This window comes from Mustelus asterias, chromosome 30 (assembly GCF_964213995.1).
Source record: "Mustelus asterias chromosome 30, sMusAst1.hap1.1, whole genome shotgun sequence".
Taxonomy (NCBI): domain Eukaryota; kingdom Metazoa; phylum Chordata; class Chondrichthyes; order Carcharhiniformes; family Triakidae; genus Mustelus; species Mustelus asterias.
The window spans coordinates 18687200-18706371 of record NC_135830.1 but is presented as its reverse complement, the minus strand read 5'-3'; the positions used below and the strand labels follow the sequence as shown (position 1 = coordinate 18706371).

General features: G+C 46.3%; 2 protein-coding genes across 4 annotated transcripts; one reads left to right on the top strand and one right to left on the bottom strand.

Annotated features, from left to right (window-relative positions):
* Positions 1 to 778: 778 nt before the first annotated feature.
* LOC144481067 (uncharacterized) lies at positions 779 to 4172 on the bottom strand. Of its 3 annotated transcripts, none has more exons than XM_078200718.1 (2): positions 3712 to 4172; positions 779 to 3298 (listed from the first exon to the last, which is right to left on the bottom strand). In XM_078200718.1, the coding sequence occupies exon 2, from the start codon at positions 2960 to 2962 to the stop codon at positions 2564 to 2566; it is 399 nt and encodes a 132-aa protein (XP_078056844.1). In that variant the 5' UTR covers positions 2963 to 3298; positions 3712 to 4172; the 3' UTR covers positions 779 to 2563. The 3 variants fall into 3 exon arrangements, with proteins under 3 accessions (XP_078056844.1, XP_078056845.1, XP_078056846.1); XM_078200719.1 differs by having other exon boundaries at positions 3828 to 3924; XM_078200720.1 differs by having other exon boundaries at positions 785 to 3298; positions 4048 to 4172.
* Positions 4173 to 4307: 135 nt separating this feature from the next.
* On the top strand, positions 4308 to 15470 carry LOC144480765 (uncharacterized). The gene is made up of 3 exons (XM_078200341.1): positions 4308 to 4428; positions 5065 to 6669; positions 14588 to 15470. Exons 2-3 carry the CDS (start codon positions 5424 to 5426, stop codon positions 14731 to 14733), a joined length of 1392 nt encoding a protein of 463 aa, XP_078056467.1. The 5' UTR covers positions 4308 to 4428; positions 5065 to 5423; the 3' UTR covers positions 14734 to 15470.
* The last annotated feature ends 3702 nt before the right edge of the window (positions 15471 to 19172 follow it).

Below are 19172 nucleotides of genomic sequence, written 5' to 3'. Positions count from 1 at the left end.
GTGTGTCAATGGCTTGGTGGTAGAAATCATAGAAACCCTACAGTGCAGAAGGAGGCCATTCGGCCCATCGAGTCTGCACCAACCACAATCCCACCCAGGCCCTACCCCCATATCCCGACATATTTACCCGCTAATCCCTCTAACCTACACATCACAGGACACTAAGGGGCAATTTTAGCATGGCCAATCAACCTAACCCGCACATCTTTGGACTGTGGGAGGAAACCGGAGCACCCGGAGGAAACCCACGCAGACACGAGGAGAATGTGCAAACTCCACACAGTGACCCAAGCTGGGAATCGAACCCAGGTCCCTGGAGCTGTGAAGCAGCAGTGCTAACCACTGTGCTACCGTGCCGTCCACATTGGTGTCACAATGTTGTCTCAACCCCCTGGCCACATTAACCATTTCATCTCCTGCTGTGTCTCAAGTAGCTGTGTGTGTTTGGGACCCGCTCTTCACTCCATCTCACCATGAATTTAGGCTTGCTATTTTTCACATGTAACAAATCACATCTGTACACTCACTCCGGTGTCCCAAAATCACGTCACACATTCTTAACTCTCAGATGTGCTGATGAAAAGATCAAAGTGAGTGTCTGTCTTTCTTATCTCCCCCTGTTATGGTGCTGATATTTCATGTGGTGGCTGGGATTTCAAATGTGGATTTCTTTGAAACAAAGTTCATGGATGTAGGAGCGTTTCAGAGACCAAGTATGATGCTGGCTTTCACTGATTTACAACTCAGCTTATACAAAGAACTCAGGGAGACAGTAATTCTGGTTGAAACCGTACTTTATTGCCTAGGCTTGGTCCAGGGGCTTAGGAGAATAACTTGGGGCAACCCAAACAATTCTAAATTGCATTGCTTCCAATATTACAATTATACAACTTTAAAAATCATTTGTCCACCCACTCTGCTTACCCAGCCGATGTGAGGCAATCATTGTTAGTATAGATCATTTACCTTGGCCAATAACATTTTAATCTGTGCCAGCTTGAGAATACATAGGTCCGTAGAGTTCAAAAGTTATTTTCCACTGTCTCCGAGCAACTCCTTATCGGAAAACTGTCCTAGCAACTCTTTAACGGAAAACTGTATGCTCTCGTTCATTCAATTGTCTGGGAAGCTTGTACTGTCTGGAGCCGACACTGATAAGACTTTTCTTTTGCTTCACTCAGTAGCTGTATTGTTTTCAAAGAATGTGGTTCTTCTTATATAGCTATATACCATCATGCCTTAGAGTGTCATTAGCCAAGGTGTCTGATTTTAATACAGAATATAATCAGTTTTCAAAAATACATGTTTAAATTCTCTAATAGTGGTTATATGTAGTTCTATGTAAACAGTACCTTTGTAACTCCAGGTACTTTGTAATTCTTCTCCAGTATATTCACTCTAAATTAACCTATTCTGATCTATTAGTCTTTTTAGTCCCAGGTTGTCCTCGAACAATGGACAGGGATGTAAATATCTCCCAGAGAAAGTGATCAATTTATTCATCCCATCAGCACATTCCAGACTTTCATAGGAATGAACCAGGATTCCACATTGATATATTCCATTCAACCTCGCCCAAATTGAGTTATTCCAATTTCTTTATTGTCCAGGACAATATATTCACAAAATCTTTAAAACAGAAATTAAACATTTCCATTTAATCTCAGGGATTAACATATTCTGTTAGTTTGTGCTTTATTGTCGATGTCAGGCTGGGGTTGTTCCCCTTGGAGCAAAGGAGGTTGAGGGGAGATTTGATAGAGGTGGACAAGATTCTGACAGGTTTAGATAAGGTGGACAAAGAAAAGCTGTTCCCATTAGCTGATGGGACAAGGATGAGCGGGGAACAGATTTAAGGTTTTAGATCAGAGGTGCAGGGGTGATGTGGGGAAGAATATTTTGATGCAGCGAATGGTAATGACCTGGAACTCGCTGCCTACGAGGGTGGAGGAAGTGGAGACAATAAACAATTACAAAGGAAATTGGATGGGCATGTTGGGGGATTCCAAACAGAAATGCTGACTAAATAGCTCTTAACTTCCGGCCTGGGTTCGATTCCCGGCTTGGGTCACTGTCTGTGCGGAGTTTGCACATTCTCCCCATGTCTGCAAGTGTTTCCTCCGGGTGCCCCGGTTGCCTCCCACAGTCCAAAATGTGCAGGTTAGGTGGATTGGCCATGCTAAATCACCCCTTAGTGTTAGGGGGAGTAGCAAAGGTAAATGCATGGGGTTATGGGGATAGGGCCTGGGTGGGATTGTGGTCAGTGCAGACTCGATGGGCCGAATGGCTCCTTCTGCACTGTAGGGATTCTATGATTCCTAACACCCTGTCACTCTGTGATCCGTGTGAAACTTGAAACCAGGTATTTGCAACAAGACTCAAAGATCATCAGTACATTGGAGGCAAAGTCGTGAGACCGGCCAGTCCAGCAGAAAGAAACCCTCCGACCCTCCCCATTGACCAACTGTGAGAATGAACAAAATGCAGTCCTGGATGTAACTGAGAGCAGAAACAATAACAGCAAAATCCAACCCCGAATATCACTCATGAACTTGTTGGTGTCTCAGTAGGGCGGATGAAACTCTGAATCCCTTCCCACACTGAGAGCAGCTGAACGGCCTCTCCCCAGTGTGAACTCGCTGGTGTGTCTGCAGTGGGATAACTGAATGAATCCGTCCCCACACTGAGAGCAAGTGAACGGCCTCTCCCCAGTGTGAACTCGCTGGTGTGCCCACAGGTTGGATAACGGAATGAATCCCGTCCCACACTGAGAGCAGGTGAATGGTTTCTCCCCAGTGTGAACTCGCTGGTGTGTCTGCAGGTTGGATGAGTGAGTGAATCCCTTCCCACACATAGAGCAGGTGAATGGCCTCTCCCCAGTGTGACTGTGTTGACGAGTTTCCAGATCAGATGGGGCTTTGAACCCCTTCCCACAGTCCCCACATTTCCACGGTTTCTCCATGGTGCGGGTGTCCTTGTGACTCTCCAGGTTAAACAATCAGTTAAATCTCACACAGTCTCTCCCGCTGTGAATGCTGCAATGTATTTTCAAGCTGTGTAACTGGTTAAAGCTCTTTCCACACTCACTGCACTGGAACACTCTCACTCTGGTGTGTGCGTGCATTTCCAGTCACGTTGATATTAAAGGCCTGTTGACACAGACAGAACAGGGAAACATTTCTCCTTCTAGATCCAAAGGCCGATAATATTAGGTCCCGATGAATTGAGCGACTCTGTCAGGTGTTGATGTGATGTTTCTTTCAATATTTTTGTCAGTAAATCCTCACCTTCTGATATCCTGCAAACAAGTTTGGAAACTTCATCACAGTCAGTACAGGATAGAAATTCAGAACAGACAATTCTAGTTTCTATGGAACATTCTTTCCTCTCTCATTCCCCAAAAGCTGTGAATCTCCATCCCACACACTCTCCCTCCATTCTCACTCTGCTGTATCTAATATTCACCCTCCCAATTCTCCTGAAGGTGCTGATTGAGGCTGATTGACAGATCCATGCTCACTGCTTCCTGTCCTGGACACACAGAGAGCTGGAAATCTCCATGCAGGCTGCCAGACAGATATATGTCTCTCTGACTGGAGTAACAATGTGTGCAACATACTGACTGCATTCACTTCCTTTCCCTTCAGTTGCTGCAAGTCCCCAGCTTCCCCCAGACTGAGAAGGGGGTTGAAAAGGAAGTGTTTCACTCACAGAGGTTGCAGACAGGAGGAGGTTTTGCTCTGTCCACTCCCCCAAGGTCAGGGGGGTGGGATCTCCGCCGCGCGGACCCGGGAGCCCCGCCCCCACCCATTGTTCCCTCTCTGCACCTCCTCGAGCCAAGGTTTCCAGGCAACCGGCTGACGGGCTCCGGCCAGAGCGACAATACGCTCCATGATCTCCCCCGGCCCGGGACTGCGCATGTCCAAGGGAGAGGGGAAGCTGCGCATGTGCAGAGGAGAGCCCTGTGACGTCCTGGCGTTGCCGTGCGGGAGGCTCGGGCGCGCGGACCCGGGAGCCCCGCCCCCACCCATTGTTCCCTCTCTGCACCTCCTCGAGCCAAGGTTTCCAGGCAACCGGCTGACGGGCTCCGGCCAGAGCGAGAAGCCGCTCGGCGATACCCACTGCTTCCCCTCCGCCCCGCCCCGCGGCCCGGGACTGCGCATGTCCAAGGGAGAGAGGCAGCCGCGCATGTGCGGGGGAAAGCCCAACCTCTGACCCTCATGCTTGAGGTATTGACCAATGGAAAGAGTTGGAGGACCGGAAGGACTCTGCTCCTCCAGCCAATCAGAGCTTCCCCCATTGTCTGAATGCGGAAACTGGGCAATGTTCAGCTGCTCACTCCTGCCCAGCAAAGGTGCTGCTGCTCGGCCTCTGAATGAAGATTGAGCTTCAGACACAGACTGAAACTTCATCCTGTCTCCAACATCTGTGAGTAAAACACTTTCTTTTCTCCCCCTTTCCATTTTCATTTTGAGCTTCAATTTTTAACTTCCAGGTCACCACTCTCTGCCTAAATAAAGATCCTCCTCACATTCTTCATGTATCTGTAACCAGGTAATACAGTGCATTACACACATCATCAGTCTGCTCATTTATGGCCAAATGTAAAACTTTAACCTGGCTGTCAGCTTGAAGATTAATCATGGATCATTTGCACTTCCGCAACCCTCTGAGGCAGCGGGTTCCAGGTAATGACCATTCTGCACCAAAATAAAATTCTTCCCCACATCCTTCTCCTTCTCCCAATCCGGTCCCGCATATGGCAAAGATTTTAATTTCTAGCGTGTAGGCCGGTTGTTACACGTAGATTTTCAGATCTCTGTGTCCAGCACAGGAAGTGGTCAGCATGGATCCGTTAATCAGCCTGAATTGGCACCTTCAATAGATTTAAGAGGTTGTCTACTCAGTACAGCAGAGTGAGAATGGAGGGAGGGTGTGTGGGATGGAGATTTGACAGCTTTTGGGGAATGAGAGAGGAAAGAATGTTCCATAGAAACTAGAATAGTCTGTTCTGAATTTCTATCCTGTGCTGACAGTGATGTCTGTTGTACATTCCTTTCACAGATATCAGGAGGTAAGGATTTACTGACAGAAATCTCAAACTAAATGTCACGTCAAGATCTGACACACTCACTCGATTTATTGGGACCTGAATATCATCGACCTTTGAATCTTTAAAAGCATCGTTTCTCTGTTCTGTTTGCTTCAGGAGATTTTTAACATCAGTGTGACTGGAAAAGCACCAACACACAGACCTGAGTGAGAGTGTTCCAGTTCACTGATAGTGGAACAGCTTTAACCAGTTACACAGCCTGAAACAACATTGCACCGTTTACAGTGGAGAGAGACCGTACACGTGTTCTGTGTGTGGACAAGGATTCAACTGATCTTCAAACCTGGAGAGTCACAAGGACACCCGCACCATGGAGCAACTGTGGAAATGTGACGATTGTGGACAAGGATTCATGTTGCCCTGTGATTTGGAAATTCATCAACGCAGTCACACTCGGGAGAGACCCTTCACTTGCTCAGTGTGTGGGAAGGGATACATTAAGTTCTCCCACCTGCTGAGTCACAATCTCACTCACACCAATGAGAGACCCTTTAAATGCTCTGACTGTGGGAGCGGATTCAAAAGCTCTGGAGAACTGGTGTCCCACCAGCGCATTCACAGTGAGGAGAAACCGTTCAGCTGCTCTCACTGCGCAATGAAATTTAAATGGTCATCCACACTGCGGAGACACCAGCGAGTTCACACCGGGGAGAGACCATTCACCTGCTCTGTGTGTGGGAAGGGATTCACTCGGTCCTCCGAACTGCGGACACACCAACGAATTCACACTGGGGAGAGACCGTTCACCTGCAATGTGTGTGGGAAGGGATTCATTCGGACATCTGCACTGCAGACACACAAATTCACTCACACCAATGAGAGACCCTTTAAATGCTCTGACTGTGGGTTTGGCTTCAAAAGCTCTGGGGAACTGGTGTCCCACCAGCGCATTCACACTGGGGAGAAACCGTTCAGCTGCTCTCACTGCACAAAGAGATTTAAATGGTCGACCAGCCTGCGGAAACACCAGCGAGTTCACACCAGTGAGAGGCCATTCACCTGTGGTGTGTGTGGGAAAGGATTCATTCAGTCCTCCAAACTGCGGCTACACCAGCGCATTCACACTGGGGAGAGGCCGTTCATCTGCTCTACGTGTGGGAAGGGATTCACCCAGTCATCCAGCCTGCTGACACACCAGCGCCTTCACACCGAGCAGAGCCCATTCACCTGCATCAAGTGCGGGAAGAGATTCACTCAGTCATCCGCCCTGCTGACACACCAGCGAGTTCACAGCGGGGAGAGACCGTTCACCTGCTCCGAGTGTGGGAACGGATTCACTCGGTTATCCAGTCTGCAGAGACACAAAGTCACTCACTCCCAGGAGAGACCCTTTAAATGCTCCGACTGTGGGAGTGGCTTCAAAATTGCTGAACATCTGATGGACCACCAGCGCATTCACACTGGGGAGAGACCGTTCAGCTGCTCTCACTGCACAAAGAGGTTTGGAAGGGCATGCACGCTGAGGAGACACCAGCGAGTTCACACCGGGAGAGACCATTCACCTGCTCTGTGTGTGCAAAAGGATTCACTCGATACCCCAACTGCTGAGGCACAATGTGAGTTACAACTAGGAGAGACCCTTTAAATGCTCTGACTGTGGGAGCGGCTTCAAAAGCTCTCCGGAACTGACGGTCCACCAGCGCATTCACACTGAGAAGAGACTGTTCACCTGCTCTCAGCGTGGGAAGGAATTCACAAATTCATTCCTCCTGCTCAGACACCAGTGATGACAGGGCTTGGGTTCTGCTGTTATTGCTGCTGTTAATCACATCCAGGACTGAACCATGTTCATTCTGACAGTGGGTGAAGTGGGAGGGTCGGAGGGTTTCTTTCTGCTGGACTGGCCGGTCTCACAACTTTGCCTCCAGTGGGCTGATGCTCTTTGAGCCTGGGAGAGCACATTTCCACTGTAATGATCCACAAAAGCTGGTGAAGGACATTTAGTTTATTCTGGATAGTAAATAGTGTTTTTCCCACCACCACTGCAGGTAGATCTGAAATAATTAGACTTGTCCATTGAGTCTACAGCCCAGGGCCGGGCCAGTCAGCTCAATTGGTCTATGTCAGTATTTATGCTCCACATGAGCCTCCACCCACACCTCTTCACCTCCCCCCACCCCCCTCCCCCCCCCTCCCCCCCCATCAGCATATCCTTCTATTCCTTTCTCCCTCATGTCTGTATCCAGCTTCCCCTTCAATGTATTCGTGCTGTTCACCTCAACCACTCGCTGTGTTAGTGAGTTCCACATTCTCACCACTCGCTGGGTAAAGAGGTTTCTCCTGAAATCCCTATTGGATTATTGAACCCCTTCATAACCTTAAAGACTTCCATCAGATCACCCTTCAGTCTTCTCTTTTCCAGAGAAAAGCAGCCCCAGCCTTTCTTGAGGGTTAAATGCTCAGTTCTGGGATTATTCTTGTGAATCTTTGTTGCTCCTTCTCCAGTGCCTCTATTTCCTTTTTCTAAATGGAGATCACAAATGTTGACAGTGCTCCCAGTGTAGCCGAACCCTGGTTCGAAACAAGTTGAACATAACCTCCCTGCTTTTCAATTCTATCCCTCTGGAATGGAATCTGACATATGTGCCCCACACTTTCAGAAAGAATTGAGAGGGTGCAGAGGAGATTTTCAAGAATGGCTAGAGGGATGAGGGACTTCAGTGAGTTGGAGAGACTGGAGCAGCTGAAATTTCTCTCGCTGACAAATGCGAGGTTATTCACTTTGGAGGAAATAATAGCAAATTGGATTATTATCTAAATGGAAAAAAATTACAACATGCTACTGTGCAAAGGGACCCTGGGGGTCCTTGTGCATGAGACACAAAAACCCAGTCTGCAGGTGCAACAGGTGATCAAGAAGGCAAATGGGATCATAGAATCCCTACAGTGCAGAAGGAGGCCATTCGGCCCATCGAGTCTGCACCGAACACAATCCCACCCAGGCCCTACCCCCACATATTTACCCGCTAATCCCTCTAACCTACGCATCCCAGGACTCTAAGGGGCAATTTTTAACCTGGCCAATCAACCTAACCCGCACATCTTTGGACTTTGGGATGTTGGCCTATATGGCAAGGGGGATAGAATATAAAAGCAGAGATGTCTTGCTGTATCTGTACAGGGCATTGGTGAGGCCGCAGCTGGAATACTGTGTGCAGTATTGGTCCCCTTATTTGCGGAAGGATATATTGGCCTTGGAGGGAGTCCAGAGAAGGTTCACCAGGTTGATATCAGAGATGAGGGGTGTTGATTAAGAGGAGAGACTGAGCAGATTGGGTTTGTACTCGTTGGAATTTAGAAGGCTGAGGAGGGATCTTATAGAGACCTATAAGATAATGAAGGGGCTGGATAGGGTAGAGGTGGAGAGATTCTTAACACTTAGAAAGGAAACTAGAACTAGAGGGCACAGCCTCAAAATAAAGGGGGGTCAGTTTAGGACAGAGTTGAGGAGGAACTTCTTCTCTCAGAGGATGGTGAATCTCTGGAATTCTCTGCCCACTGAAGTGGTGGAGGCTACCTTGTTGAATGTGTTTAAATCACGGATAGATGGATTCCTGATTGGTAAGGGAATTAGGGGTTATGGGGATCAGGCGGGTAAGTGGAACCGATTCACTTCAGATCAGCCATGATCTTATTGAATGGCGGGGCAGGCTCGAGGGGCTAGATGGCCTACTCCTGCTCCTATTTCTTATGTTCTTATGACCCTCAGACTAGGGTATCAAGCAACGTGGCGGACAAGGAACGCTGACGCAGGATATTTTGTATAACTCCATCTTTATTAAGGTTAAAGAAAAACACTCAATGAACCTGAACTATTCTTTAGTTAACTTGCTGGAAAGCTGATTACTTTCAAACACTCAATAAACACTTGAACTTTCTTTTTCCTCAACACTTGCTAAAATACTGATATAAAATACTGAGGGCGGCACGGTGGCACAGTGGTTAGCACTGCTGCTTCACAGCTCCAGGGACCTGGGTTCGATTCCCGGCTCGGGTCACTGTCTGTGTGGAGTTTGCACATTCTCCTCGTGTCTGCGTGGGTTTCCTCCGGGTGCTCCGGTTTCCTCCCACAGTCCAAAGATGTGCAGGTTAGGTTGATTGGCCATGCTAAAGTTGCCCTTAGTGTCCTGAGATGTGTAGGTTAGAGGGATTAGCGGGTAAATATGTAGGGATATGGGGGTAGGGCCTGGGTGGGATTGTGGTCGGTGCAGACTCGATGGGCCGAAGGGCCTCTTTCTGTACTGTAGGGTTTCTATGATTTCTATGATAAGCGAAACGCAAAGTGCACGGCTTGAACTGAAATACTACCCAGTGCAAGGTGAGGCGAGTTGATCAGGCTCCCTGCCGATGGGCGTTTGTTCCAATATCTCTGAGTCCCGGACTCAGGGGACCTTTCTTTGTGCGTTGGTTGTTCCTGCAGGTCAACACTGGCTAAACCTCTTTGTCTTCTTCTCCTCTGGGTCTCGCTGGCTGAGATGTGCTTTCAGTCACATATTGACAGAACAGGCACTGATCAATCGCTGTCTTTAAGTCACTGAGGCTGAGGGAGTCGTGCCTCTCTCAGGGGGTGGTATTTCTCTCAGGAGCACGACACAGGGATCTGTGTTCAATCAATATCTGTTTGAAGCCAAGCAACAGCCACCATCCAATCAGCTCCTGTGCCCGTCCTTCAGAACCCCTTCAGCCTGACAGAGTTGGCTCTTTTAACCATCAACCTTTGTTGCTGGCTTCATTTGCTTTATAGATACCCATCAGGTGACACTCTCTTTGGATCAATCAGGAATTTGGGTCGGAATGGGACCATTCAGCCCATTAAGTCCATACTGGCTCCCTGTGAATCAAACCATTGCCTTGTTTTGTTGCTGTAGGTTTCAGCCAGAAGGTAGTGAATCTGTCGAACTCATTGCCGCAGAGCTGTGGAGGTCAGGTCATTGAGTGTCTTTGAGACAGAGATGGATAGGTTCTTGATCAATAAGGGGATCAAGGGTTAGGGGGAGAAGGAAGAAGAATGGGGATGAGAATCATATCAGCCATGATTTGAATGGCAGAGCAGGCTCAACGGGCCAAATGGCCTAATTCTGCTCCTATATCTTGTGGTCTTATGGTCTAATTGATCACTGTCTTTTAGCCACGAAGGCTGAGGGAGTCGTGCCTCTCTCAGGGGGTGGCATGTCTTTGAGGAGCACAACATACAGGGGTCTATGTTCACTCGATGTCTGTTCGAGGCAAAGCAATATCCAATGAGCTCATGAGCCCGTTTCTCACTACAGAACCCCTTCAGCCTGCTGCTCCCAGTCCTCCGCCTGATACAGAGTTAGCTCTTTTAACCATCAGCCTTTGCTGCTGCCTTCATTTGCTTTATGGATACCCATCAGGTGGCGCTGTCTTTAGATCAGTCAGGAATTAGGGTCGAGATTGGAGCCATTCGGCCCATTAAGTCCATGCTAGCTCCCTGTGAATGAAACCATTGCCCCATTCTATCCCTGTAGGTTTATTTCCCTCAAATGTCCTTTTGGAAACATTCCATCATCTCTGCTTCTCCCACCTCGTAGGAAGTGGATTCCAGGTACTTACCACTTTCTTCAAATGCAAATGAGTCTCAGAGCAGGGAAGGGGGCCATTCCTCCCATTGCACCCATGATATCCCTTTGAACAACCTCTTCCATTAATCCCATATTTCATTTCGAATCTGTCCAGTTCCCTTTTGAAAGATCCAGTTTAATTTTCTTCCTGCACCATTTTCAGCCAGTGAATTCCAAATCACAACAACTCGTTCTGTTTTAAAACAAATAATTTCACGATATATTGTGTTTGGATTTTCACAGGGGATTTGGAAACGGAGTGAGGGACATGGTTGTTACTCAAAATTAAGACTCAGTCTTTATTAATGATCTCCATGAGCGGACTGAGTGTGATATATCCAAGTTTGGGGACTATTTCCAAAAAGAAATTACATTCCTACAGCTCCTTGCATGACCACAAGATCTTGGCAAGTGTTTTACAGCCAAGTTCTTTTGAAGTGTGGTCACTGTTGTGATGTGGGAAACTGTAGGGGTGCCTCAGAAATGAAAATGATCACTTTCATCTCTAATCACAGTTATAAGTAACAAGGTCAAGGAAGCCATGTTAAACTCCAACATGTGATGAGATCTTTATACAATAGAGCTAAACGCCTCTAGACACTGCTGAGCAAGTAGAAGTTGTCCAAACTAAGGAATTCTTCAATCATTTTGATAAGCTAGAGGACATTATATTCTGTTAAAGTCTGGCTCAGGAATGACGCTGATTGTTCAACCTGATCAAGATTAGTAAGAAAGAAACCTATTGTCTTTCCAAGTATATTTTTAAACCAGTGTATCTTGCATGAACTGCTTTGGAGGCTTGGTATCGCCAAAAAACTCAGCTAATACAAAGACTCACAAAAGCCAGTGTCCCTGTTAAAGACGTATCTTTATTAACCAAAGATCGATGGGAGAATAAGCATTGGGCAGTCCAATGCCTTACGACAAGAGAAGGCTTTGATCATTCCAACACCACTCTGAGGTTACAATAGATCAGACAGGCCAATCATACCTTTCCTCGAGTTTACATTTCCTGCCTTCTGTTAGTTATGAACCAGTCAGTTTCAATACAAATCAGTCACAATTAACACCTGTCATATACTTTAGCCAATTGCATTTACCCTTTGACCTTTCATTTGTCTGTAAAATCCAGATGCTTCCTCCCTCTGTTAGAGTACAGAGGGTATAGAAGTAGAGTTAAGAGGGAAATCAGGAGGGCAAAAAGGGGACACGAGATTGCTTTGGCAGATGAGGCAAAGGAGAATCCAAAGAGATTCTACAAATACATAAAGGGCAAAAGAGTAACTAGGGAGAGAGTAGGACCTCTTAAGGATCAACAAGGTCATCTATGTGCAGATCCACAAGAGATGGGTGAGATCCTAAATGAATATTTCTCATCAGTATTTACTGTTGAGAAAGGCATGGATACTCGGGAACTTGGGGAACTTGGGCGGCACGGTAGCACAGTGGTTAGCACTGCTGCTTCACAGCTCCAGGGTCCTGGGTTCGATTCCCGGCTCGGGTCACTGTCTGTGTGGAGTTTGCACATTCTCCTCGTGTCTGCGTGGGTTTCCTCCAGGTGCTCCGGTTTCCTCCCACAGTCCAAAGATGCGCGGGTTAGGTTGATTGGCCAGGTTAAAAATTGCCCCTTAGAGTCCTGAGATGCGTAGGTTAGAGGGATTAGCAGGTAAATATGTGGGGGTAGGGCCTGGGTGGGATTGTGGTCGGTGCAGACTCGATGGGCCGAATGGCCTCCTTCTGCACTGTTGGGTTTCTATGATCTATGAAATAAATAGTGATATCTTGAGGATTGTACATATAACAGAGAAGGAAGTGCTGGAAGTCTTAAAGCGCATCAAGGTAGATAAATACCCGGGACCTGGTGAACACCCAGGACATTATGGGAGATTAGGGAGGAAATTGTGGGTCCCCTAGCAAAGATTTTTGAATCATCGACAGCCACAGGTGAGATGCCTGCAGATTGGAGGGTGGCAAATGTTGTGCGTTTGTTTAAAAAGGACTACAGGGAAAAGCCTGGGAAGTACAGGCTGGTGAGCCTCACATCTGTAGTGGGTAAGTTGTTAGAAGGTATTCTGAGAGATAGGATCTACAGGCATTTAGAGAGGCAAGGACTGATTAGGGACAGTCAGCATAGCTTTGTGAGTGGAAAATCGGTGTCTCATAAATTTTAGTTTTTTTGAAGGGGTAACCAAGAAGGTAGATGAGGGCAGTGCAGTTGATGTTGTCTACATGGACTTTAGCAAGACCTTTGACAAGGTACCGCATGGTAGGTTGTTGCATAAGATTAAATCTCACAGGAGACAGGGTGAGGTAGCCAAATGGATACAAAATTGGCTTGATGACAGAAGGCAGAGGGTGTGTGTAGAGGGTTGTTTTTCAAACTGGAGGCCTGTGACCAGCGGTGTGCCTCAGGGATCAGTGCTGGGTCCACTGTTATTTGTCATTTATATTAATGATTTGGATGAGAATTTAGGAGGCACGGTTAGTAAGTTTGCAGATGACGCCAAGATTGGTGGCATAGTGGACAGTGAAGAAGGTTATCTTGGATTGCAACGGGATCCTGATCAATTGGGTCAGTGGGCTGACGAATGGCAGATGGAGTTTAATTTAGATAAATGAAAGGTGATGCATTTTGGTAGATCGAACCAGGGCAGGACTTACTCAGTTACTGGTAGAACATTGGAGAGAGTTACTGAACAAAGAGATCTATGGGTACAGGTTCATAACTCATTGAAAGTGGAGTCACAGGTAGATAGGGTGGTGAAGAACGCATTCGGCATGCTTAGTTTCATTGGTCAGAACATTTAATAGAGGAGTTGGGACGTCTTGTTGATGTTGTACAAGACATTGGTAAGATCACACTTGGAATACTGTGTACAGTTTTGGTCACCCTATTATAGAAAGGATATTATTAAACTAGAAAGAGTGAGAAAAGATTTACTAGGATGCTACCGGGACTTGATGGTTTGAGTTATAAGGAGAGATTGGATAGACTGGGACATTTTTCCTCTGGAGCGTAGGAGGTTTAGGTCTATAAAATAATGAGGGGCATAGATCAATTAGATAGTCAATATCTTTTCCCAAAGATAGGGGAGTCTAAAACTTGAGGGTGTAGGTTTGAGGGGAGAGATACAAAAGAGTCCAGAGGGGCAATTTTTTCTCACAGAGGGTGGTGAGCGTCTGGAACAAGCTGCCAGAGGTAGCAGTGAAGTGGGTACAATTTTGTCTTTTAAAAATCTTTTAAGACAGTTACATGAGTAAGATGGCTATCAAGGGATATGGGCCAAACGCGGGCAATCGGGACTAGCTTAGTCATTAACAAACAAGGGCAGCATGGACAAGTTGGCCGAAGGGCCTGGTTCCATGCTGTGAACCTCTATGACTCTACGTACGTTCTTGTGTTTGAAAAGGCCTACCTTATCTGGACAATATGAACAATTCTGTTCATAAGGGACCCTAAGGCCAGCTGTCTTATCTGGACAGTGTGAACAACCCTATTCATTAGGGACTCTGAAAAGGCCTGCGTTATCTGCACAATATGAACTACCCTATTTGTGAAGGGGCCGAGAAGATCTTCCTGCTTGTAACTGTTATTGATAAGAATTTACACATTCTGTAGTTTCATTGTCCTAAAGATTGTGGTTCATCTCAATATGCATCTTCCCCCATTAGGCTTTGCAGCAACCTGCCTTTGGCTAAAGTGTACAGATTTCTTTAAAATACAGCTAAAATACATTTTTAAAGATCCAAAATACACGTCTAAATCAGAATTACCTGTCCAAATCACACACTTAGTTAAATCTCTTACTGTGTTTATCTGTGTCTTATGTAGGCTGTTCCCCCGTTAGGTTGTAAACCTAATCTCAGTTCATTCTTTCTGGTTGTATCACAGCTTGGCATGGCTCCTGCTCTGCCCAACACCGGAAGGAACTACAAAAGATTGTGAGTGTAGCCCAATCCATCACGCAAACCAGCCTCCCATCCATTGACTCTGTCTACACTTCCCGCTGCCCTCAGCAAAGCAGCCAGAATAATTAAGGACCCCACATTCTCTTTTCCACCTTCGGGAAAAAGATACAAAAGCCTGAGGTCACGTACCAACCGACTCAAGAACAGCTTCTTCCCTGCTGCTGTCAGACTTTTGAATGGACCTACCTTGCATTAATCTTTCTCTACACCCTAGCTATAACTGTAACACTACATTCTGCACTCTCTCCTTTCCTTCTCTATGAACGGTATGCTTTGTCTGTATAGCGTGCAAGAAACAATACTTTTCACTATGTTAATACATGTGACAATAATAAATCAAATCAAATTTCACTTATTGTTAGTATTTTATTAGTAAATTTAAACCCCTGGTTACTTGAAATTTCTCTAAACTACTAGGAATTTCCCCAACATTAACCAAATGTATTAATTTACAAATTACTGTAATAATTAGTTACCAGTTAGTAATAGATGATTGAATAAGTGGTGAGCCTTAATTGAACTATAGTTAAAGGTTCAATAATGAGTTCGTAGTTATAGTGAAAGACTGAGTTTTATTTGCTGTCAAATGTAAAAGTTTAATTGCTGTGTATAAAGAATGTGCAATGAAGATAAATGTACTGACGAGGGATCTTCAAGCTCTGATTAGCCTCAACATTTGAAACTGTGTGAATAAGGGATTGTATAGAACCAGATAAAGGGATAGTATGGACCAATTCTATTGTATTCCTGATAATGACAGAAAGTGGGGCAAGTAATTGAGGATCCAATTAAAGAAATCTAGCGACAAAACTGCTTTGTTTCTTTATTATAACCATTACTTCTCCCTTTGCCTTTTGTTCCAGGACATTTTTGTTATTTAATCTCGCCCGCCCTCTAACCAATCCCTGACTTTCCCTTTTGTTCTACCTGCCCCTCCCCCCTTTCTCACCAGCATCAAACCCATCACATTTCTCCCTCTCTTTAGCTCTGAAGTAGAGTTACATTGGACATGAGTTACATTGAGGGCAGCATGGGGGCACTGTGGTTAGCACTGCTGCCTCACAGTGCCAGGGGCCCGGGTTTGAATCCTGGCTTGGGTCACTGTGTGGAGTTTGCACATTCTCCCCATGTCTGCGTGGGTTTCCTCCCACCATCCAAAGATGTGCAGGTTAGGTGCATTGGCCAGGCTAAATTCTCCTCCGTGTACCCAAACAGGCGCTGGAGTGTGGCGAGTAGGGGATTTTCGCAGTAACTTCATTGCAGTGTTAATGTAAGCCTACTTGTGACTAATAAATAAACTTTACATGAAATGTTAACTCTGTTTCTCTCTCCACAGATGCTGCCAGACCTGCTGCGTTTTTCCAGTTCTTTCTGTATTTATTTTAGATCTCCCTGCAGTGGTGAAAAACACTATTTACTATCCAGGATAAAATAAATGTCCTTCACCAGCTTTTGTGGGTCATTTCAGTTGAAATGTGCTCTCCCAGGCTCGAAGAGCATCAGCCCACTGGAAGCAAAGTTGTGAGACCAGCCAGTCCAGCAGAAAGAAACCCTCCGACCCTCCCACTTCACCCACTGTCAGAATGAACATGGTTCAGTCCTGGATGTGATTAACAGCAGCAATAACAGCAGAATCCCCAACCCCTGTGATCAGTTTTGAACTCGCTGGTGTGTCAGCAGGCTAGAATCTTAGAATCCCTACAGTACAGAAAGAGACCATTTGGCCCATCGAGTCTGCACCGACCACAATCCCACCCAGGCCCTACCCCCATATCCCTACATATTTACCCACTAATCCCTCTAGCCTACGCATCTCAGGCCACTAAGGGCAATTTTAGCTTGGCCAATCAACCTAACCCGCACATCTTTGGACTGAATGAATCCCTTCCCACACACACAGAGCAGGTGAATGGCCTCTCCCCAGTGTGAACTCGCTGGTGTGTCTGCAGGCTGGATAAGTCAGTGAATCCCTCTCCACAGTCAGAGCAGGTGAATGGCCTCTCCCCAGTGTAAAACGTGCTGGTGTCCCCATAGGTGGTATGACCTTCTAAACCTCTTTGTGCAGTGAGAGCAGCTGAAAAGTCTGTCCTCAGTGTGAATGCGCTGGTGGATCATTAGTTCCCGAGACCTTTTGAAGCTGCTCCCACAGTCAGAGCTTTTAAAGAGTCTCTCAGTGGTGTGAGTAACTTTGTGATCCAACATGTAGAACAACCGAGTGAATCCATTCCCCCACACAGAGCAGGTGAACGGTCTCTCCCCGGTGTGACTGCGTCGATGATTTTCCAGCTCTGATGGGACCCTGAATCCCTTCCCACAGTCCCCACATTTCCACGGTTTCTCCATGGTGGGGGTGTCCTTGTGACTCTCCAGGTTAAACAATCAGTTAAATCTCACACAGAACACGGGTACAGTCTCTCCCCGCTGTGAATGCTGCCATGTATTTTCAGGCTGTGTAACTGGTTAAAGCTGTTTCCGCACTCACTGCACTGGAACACTCTCAGGTGTGTGTGTGTGTCTCAGCACTTTTCCAGTCAAGCTGATGTTTAAAGTGTTCTGAAGCAGAAAGAACACAGAAACATTTCTCCTTCTGGATTCAAAGCCCGATGCTATTCATATCATGATGAATTGAGTGACTCCGTCAGATTTGACATGACATTTGGGTTGGGATTTCTGTCTGTAAATTCTCCCCTTCTGATATCCATAAAAGGAGTTTACAAAAGTCATCAGTGTCAGTCCAGGATAAAAATTCAGAACAGACAATTCTAGTTTCTATGGAACATTCTTTGCCCTCTCATTCCCTAAAAGCTGTGAATCTCCATCCCACACACTCTCCCTCCATTCTCCCTCTGCTGTATCTAATATTCACCCTCCCAATTCTCCTGAAGGTGCTGATTGAGGCTGATTGACAGATCCATGCTCGCTGCTTCCTGTCCTGGAGTGGAGATGCCGGCGTTGGACTGGGGTAAGCACACTAAGAAGTCTCACAACACCAGGTTAAAGTGCAACTGGTTTATTTGGTAGCAAATACCATAAGCTTTCGGAGCGCTGCCCCTTCGTCAGATGGAGTGGAAATCTACTCCATCTGACGAAGGGGCAGCGCTCCGAAAGCTTATGGTATTTGCTACCAAATAAACCTGTTGGACTTTAACCTGGTGTTGTGAGACTTCTTCCTGTCCTGGACACAGAGAGCTGGAAATCTCCATGCAGGCTGCCAGACAGATATATGTCTATCTGACTGGACTAACAATGTGTTTAATGGATAGGATTCCTTCAGTTGGTTAAGATAAAGGGGGTTGTGTTTGATGATGATCTTGAACTTGCTGCCTATGAGGTAGTCAAGCAGAGATGGTCAATAATTTCTAAATGAGATTGGATGGGTGCTGCAGGGTTACAGAATGGGAGCCACTCCAGACTGACAGAATTACTCGACAGAGAGTCAGCAAGGATTCGAGTTGCTGAATGGACTCCTGTGCTGTCTTGACAATGACTAGAAATAAGAGTAAATGTACTTTATTACAAAGCCATGAATAATCTATCTAATCTGTGCCATAAGAACATTAGACACATCTGTCTTCATAAAGTCAGTAAGAAGTCTCACAACATAAAGTCATACAATTTTACAGCATAGCAAGTGGCCCTTTGGCCCATCGCGTCTGTGCCACGTATTAAGCACCTATCCATTCCAATCCCATTTTCCAGCACTTGCTCCATAGCCTGGTGTGCTATCACGTTTCAATTACTCATCTAAATGCTTCTTAAATGTTGTGAAGGTCGTTGCCTCGACCAACCTTTCAGGCAGAGAGTTCCAGATCCCCACCACCCTCTCGGTGAAAATGTTTCTCTTCAAATCCTCTTTTTGTTTCCTGCCCCTTACCTTAAATCTTTGCCCCCTGGTTATGGACACGTCTGCTAAGGGAAAAGTTCCTTCCTATCTATGGCCTTGATTATTTTGGACACCTCAATCAAACCCCTTCCTGAGTCTTCTCTGCTCCAGGGAGAACAACTCCAGCCTGACCATCATCTCCTCATACCTGAAACACTCCAGCCAAGGCAAACACTCCTGGCAAATTTACTCTGCACCTTCTCTTGTTCAATCACATCCTTCCTATCATGTGGTGACCAGATTTGCACACAGTACTCTAGTTGTGTGCAGTTTGCACAACTCCATCATAACCCCCTTGTTCTTATGTTCTATGCCTCAGCTAATACAGGGAAGTATCCCATGTTCCTTCTATAGAAACATAGAAAAACTATAGCACAAAACAGGCCCTTCGGCCCCACAAGTTGTGCCGAACACATCCCTACCTTCTAGACCTACCTATAACCCTCCATCCTATTAAGCTCCATGTACTCATCCAGGAGTCTCTTAAAAGACCCTATTGAGTTTGCCTCCACCACCACTGACGGCAGCCGATTCCACTCGCCCACCACCCTCTGTGTGAAAACGTTACCCCTAACATCTCCCCTGTACATACCCCCCAGCACCCTAAACCTGTGTCCCCTCGTAG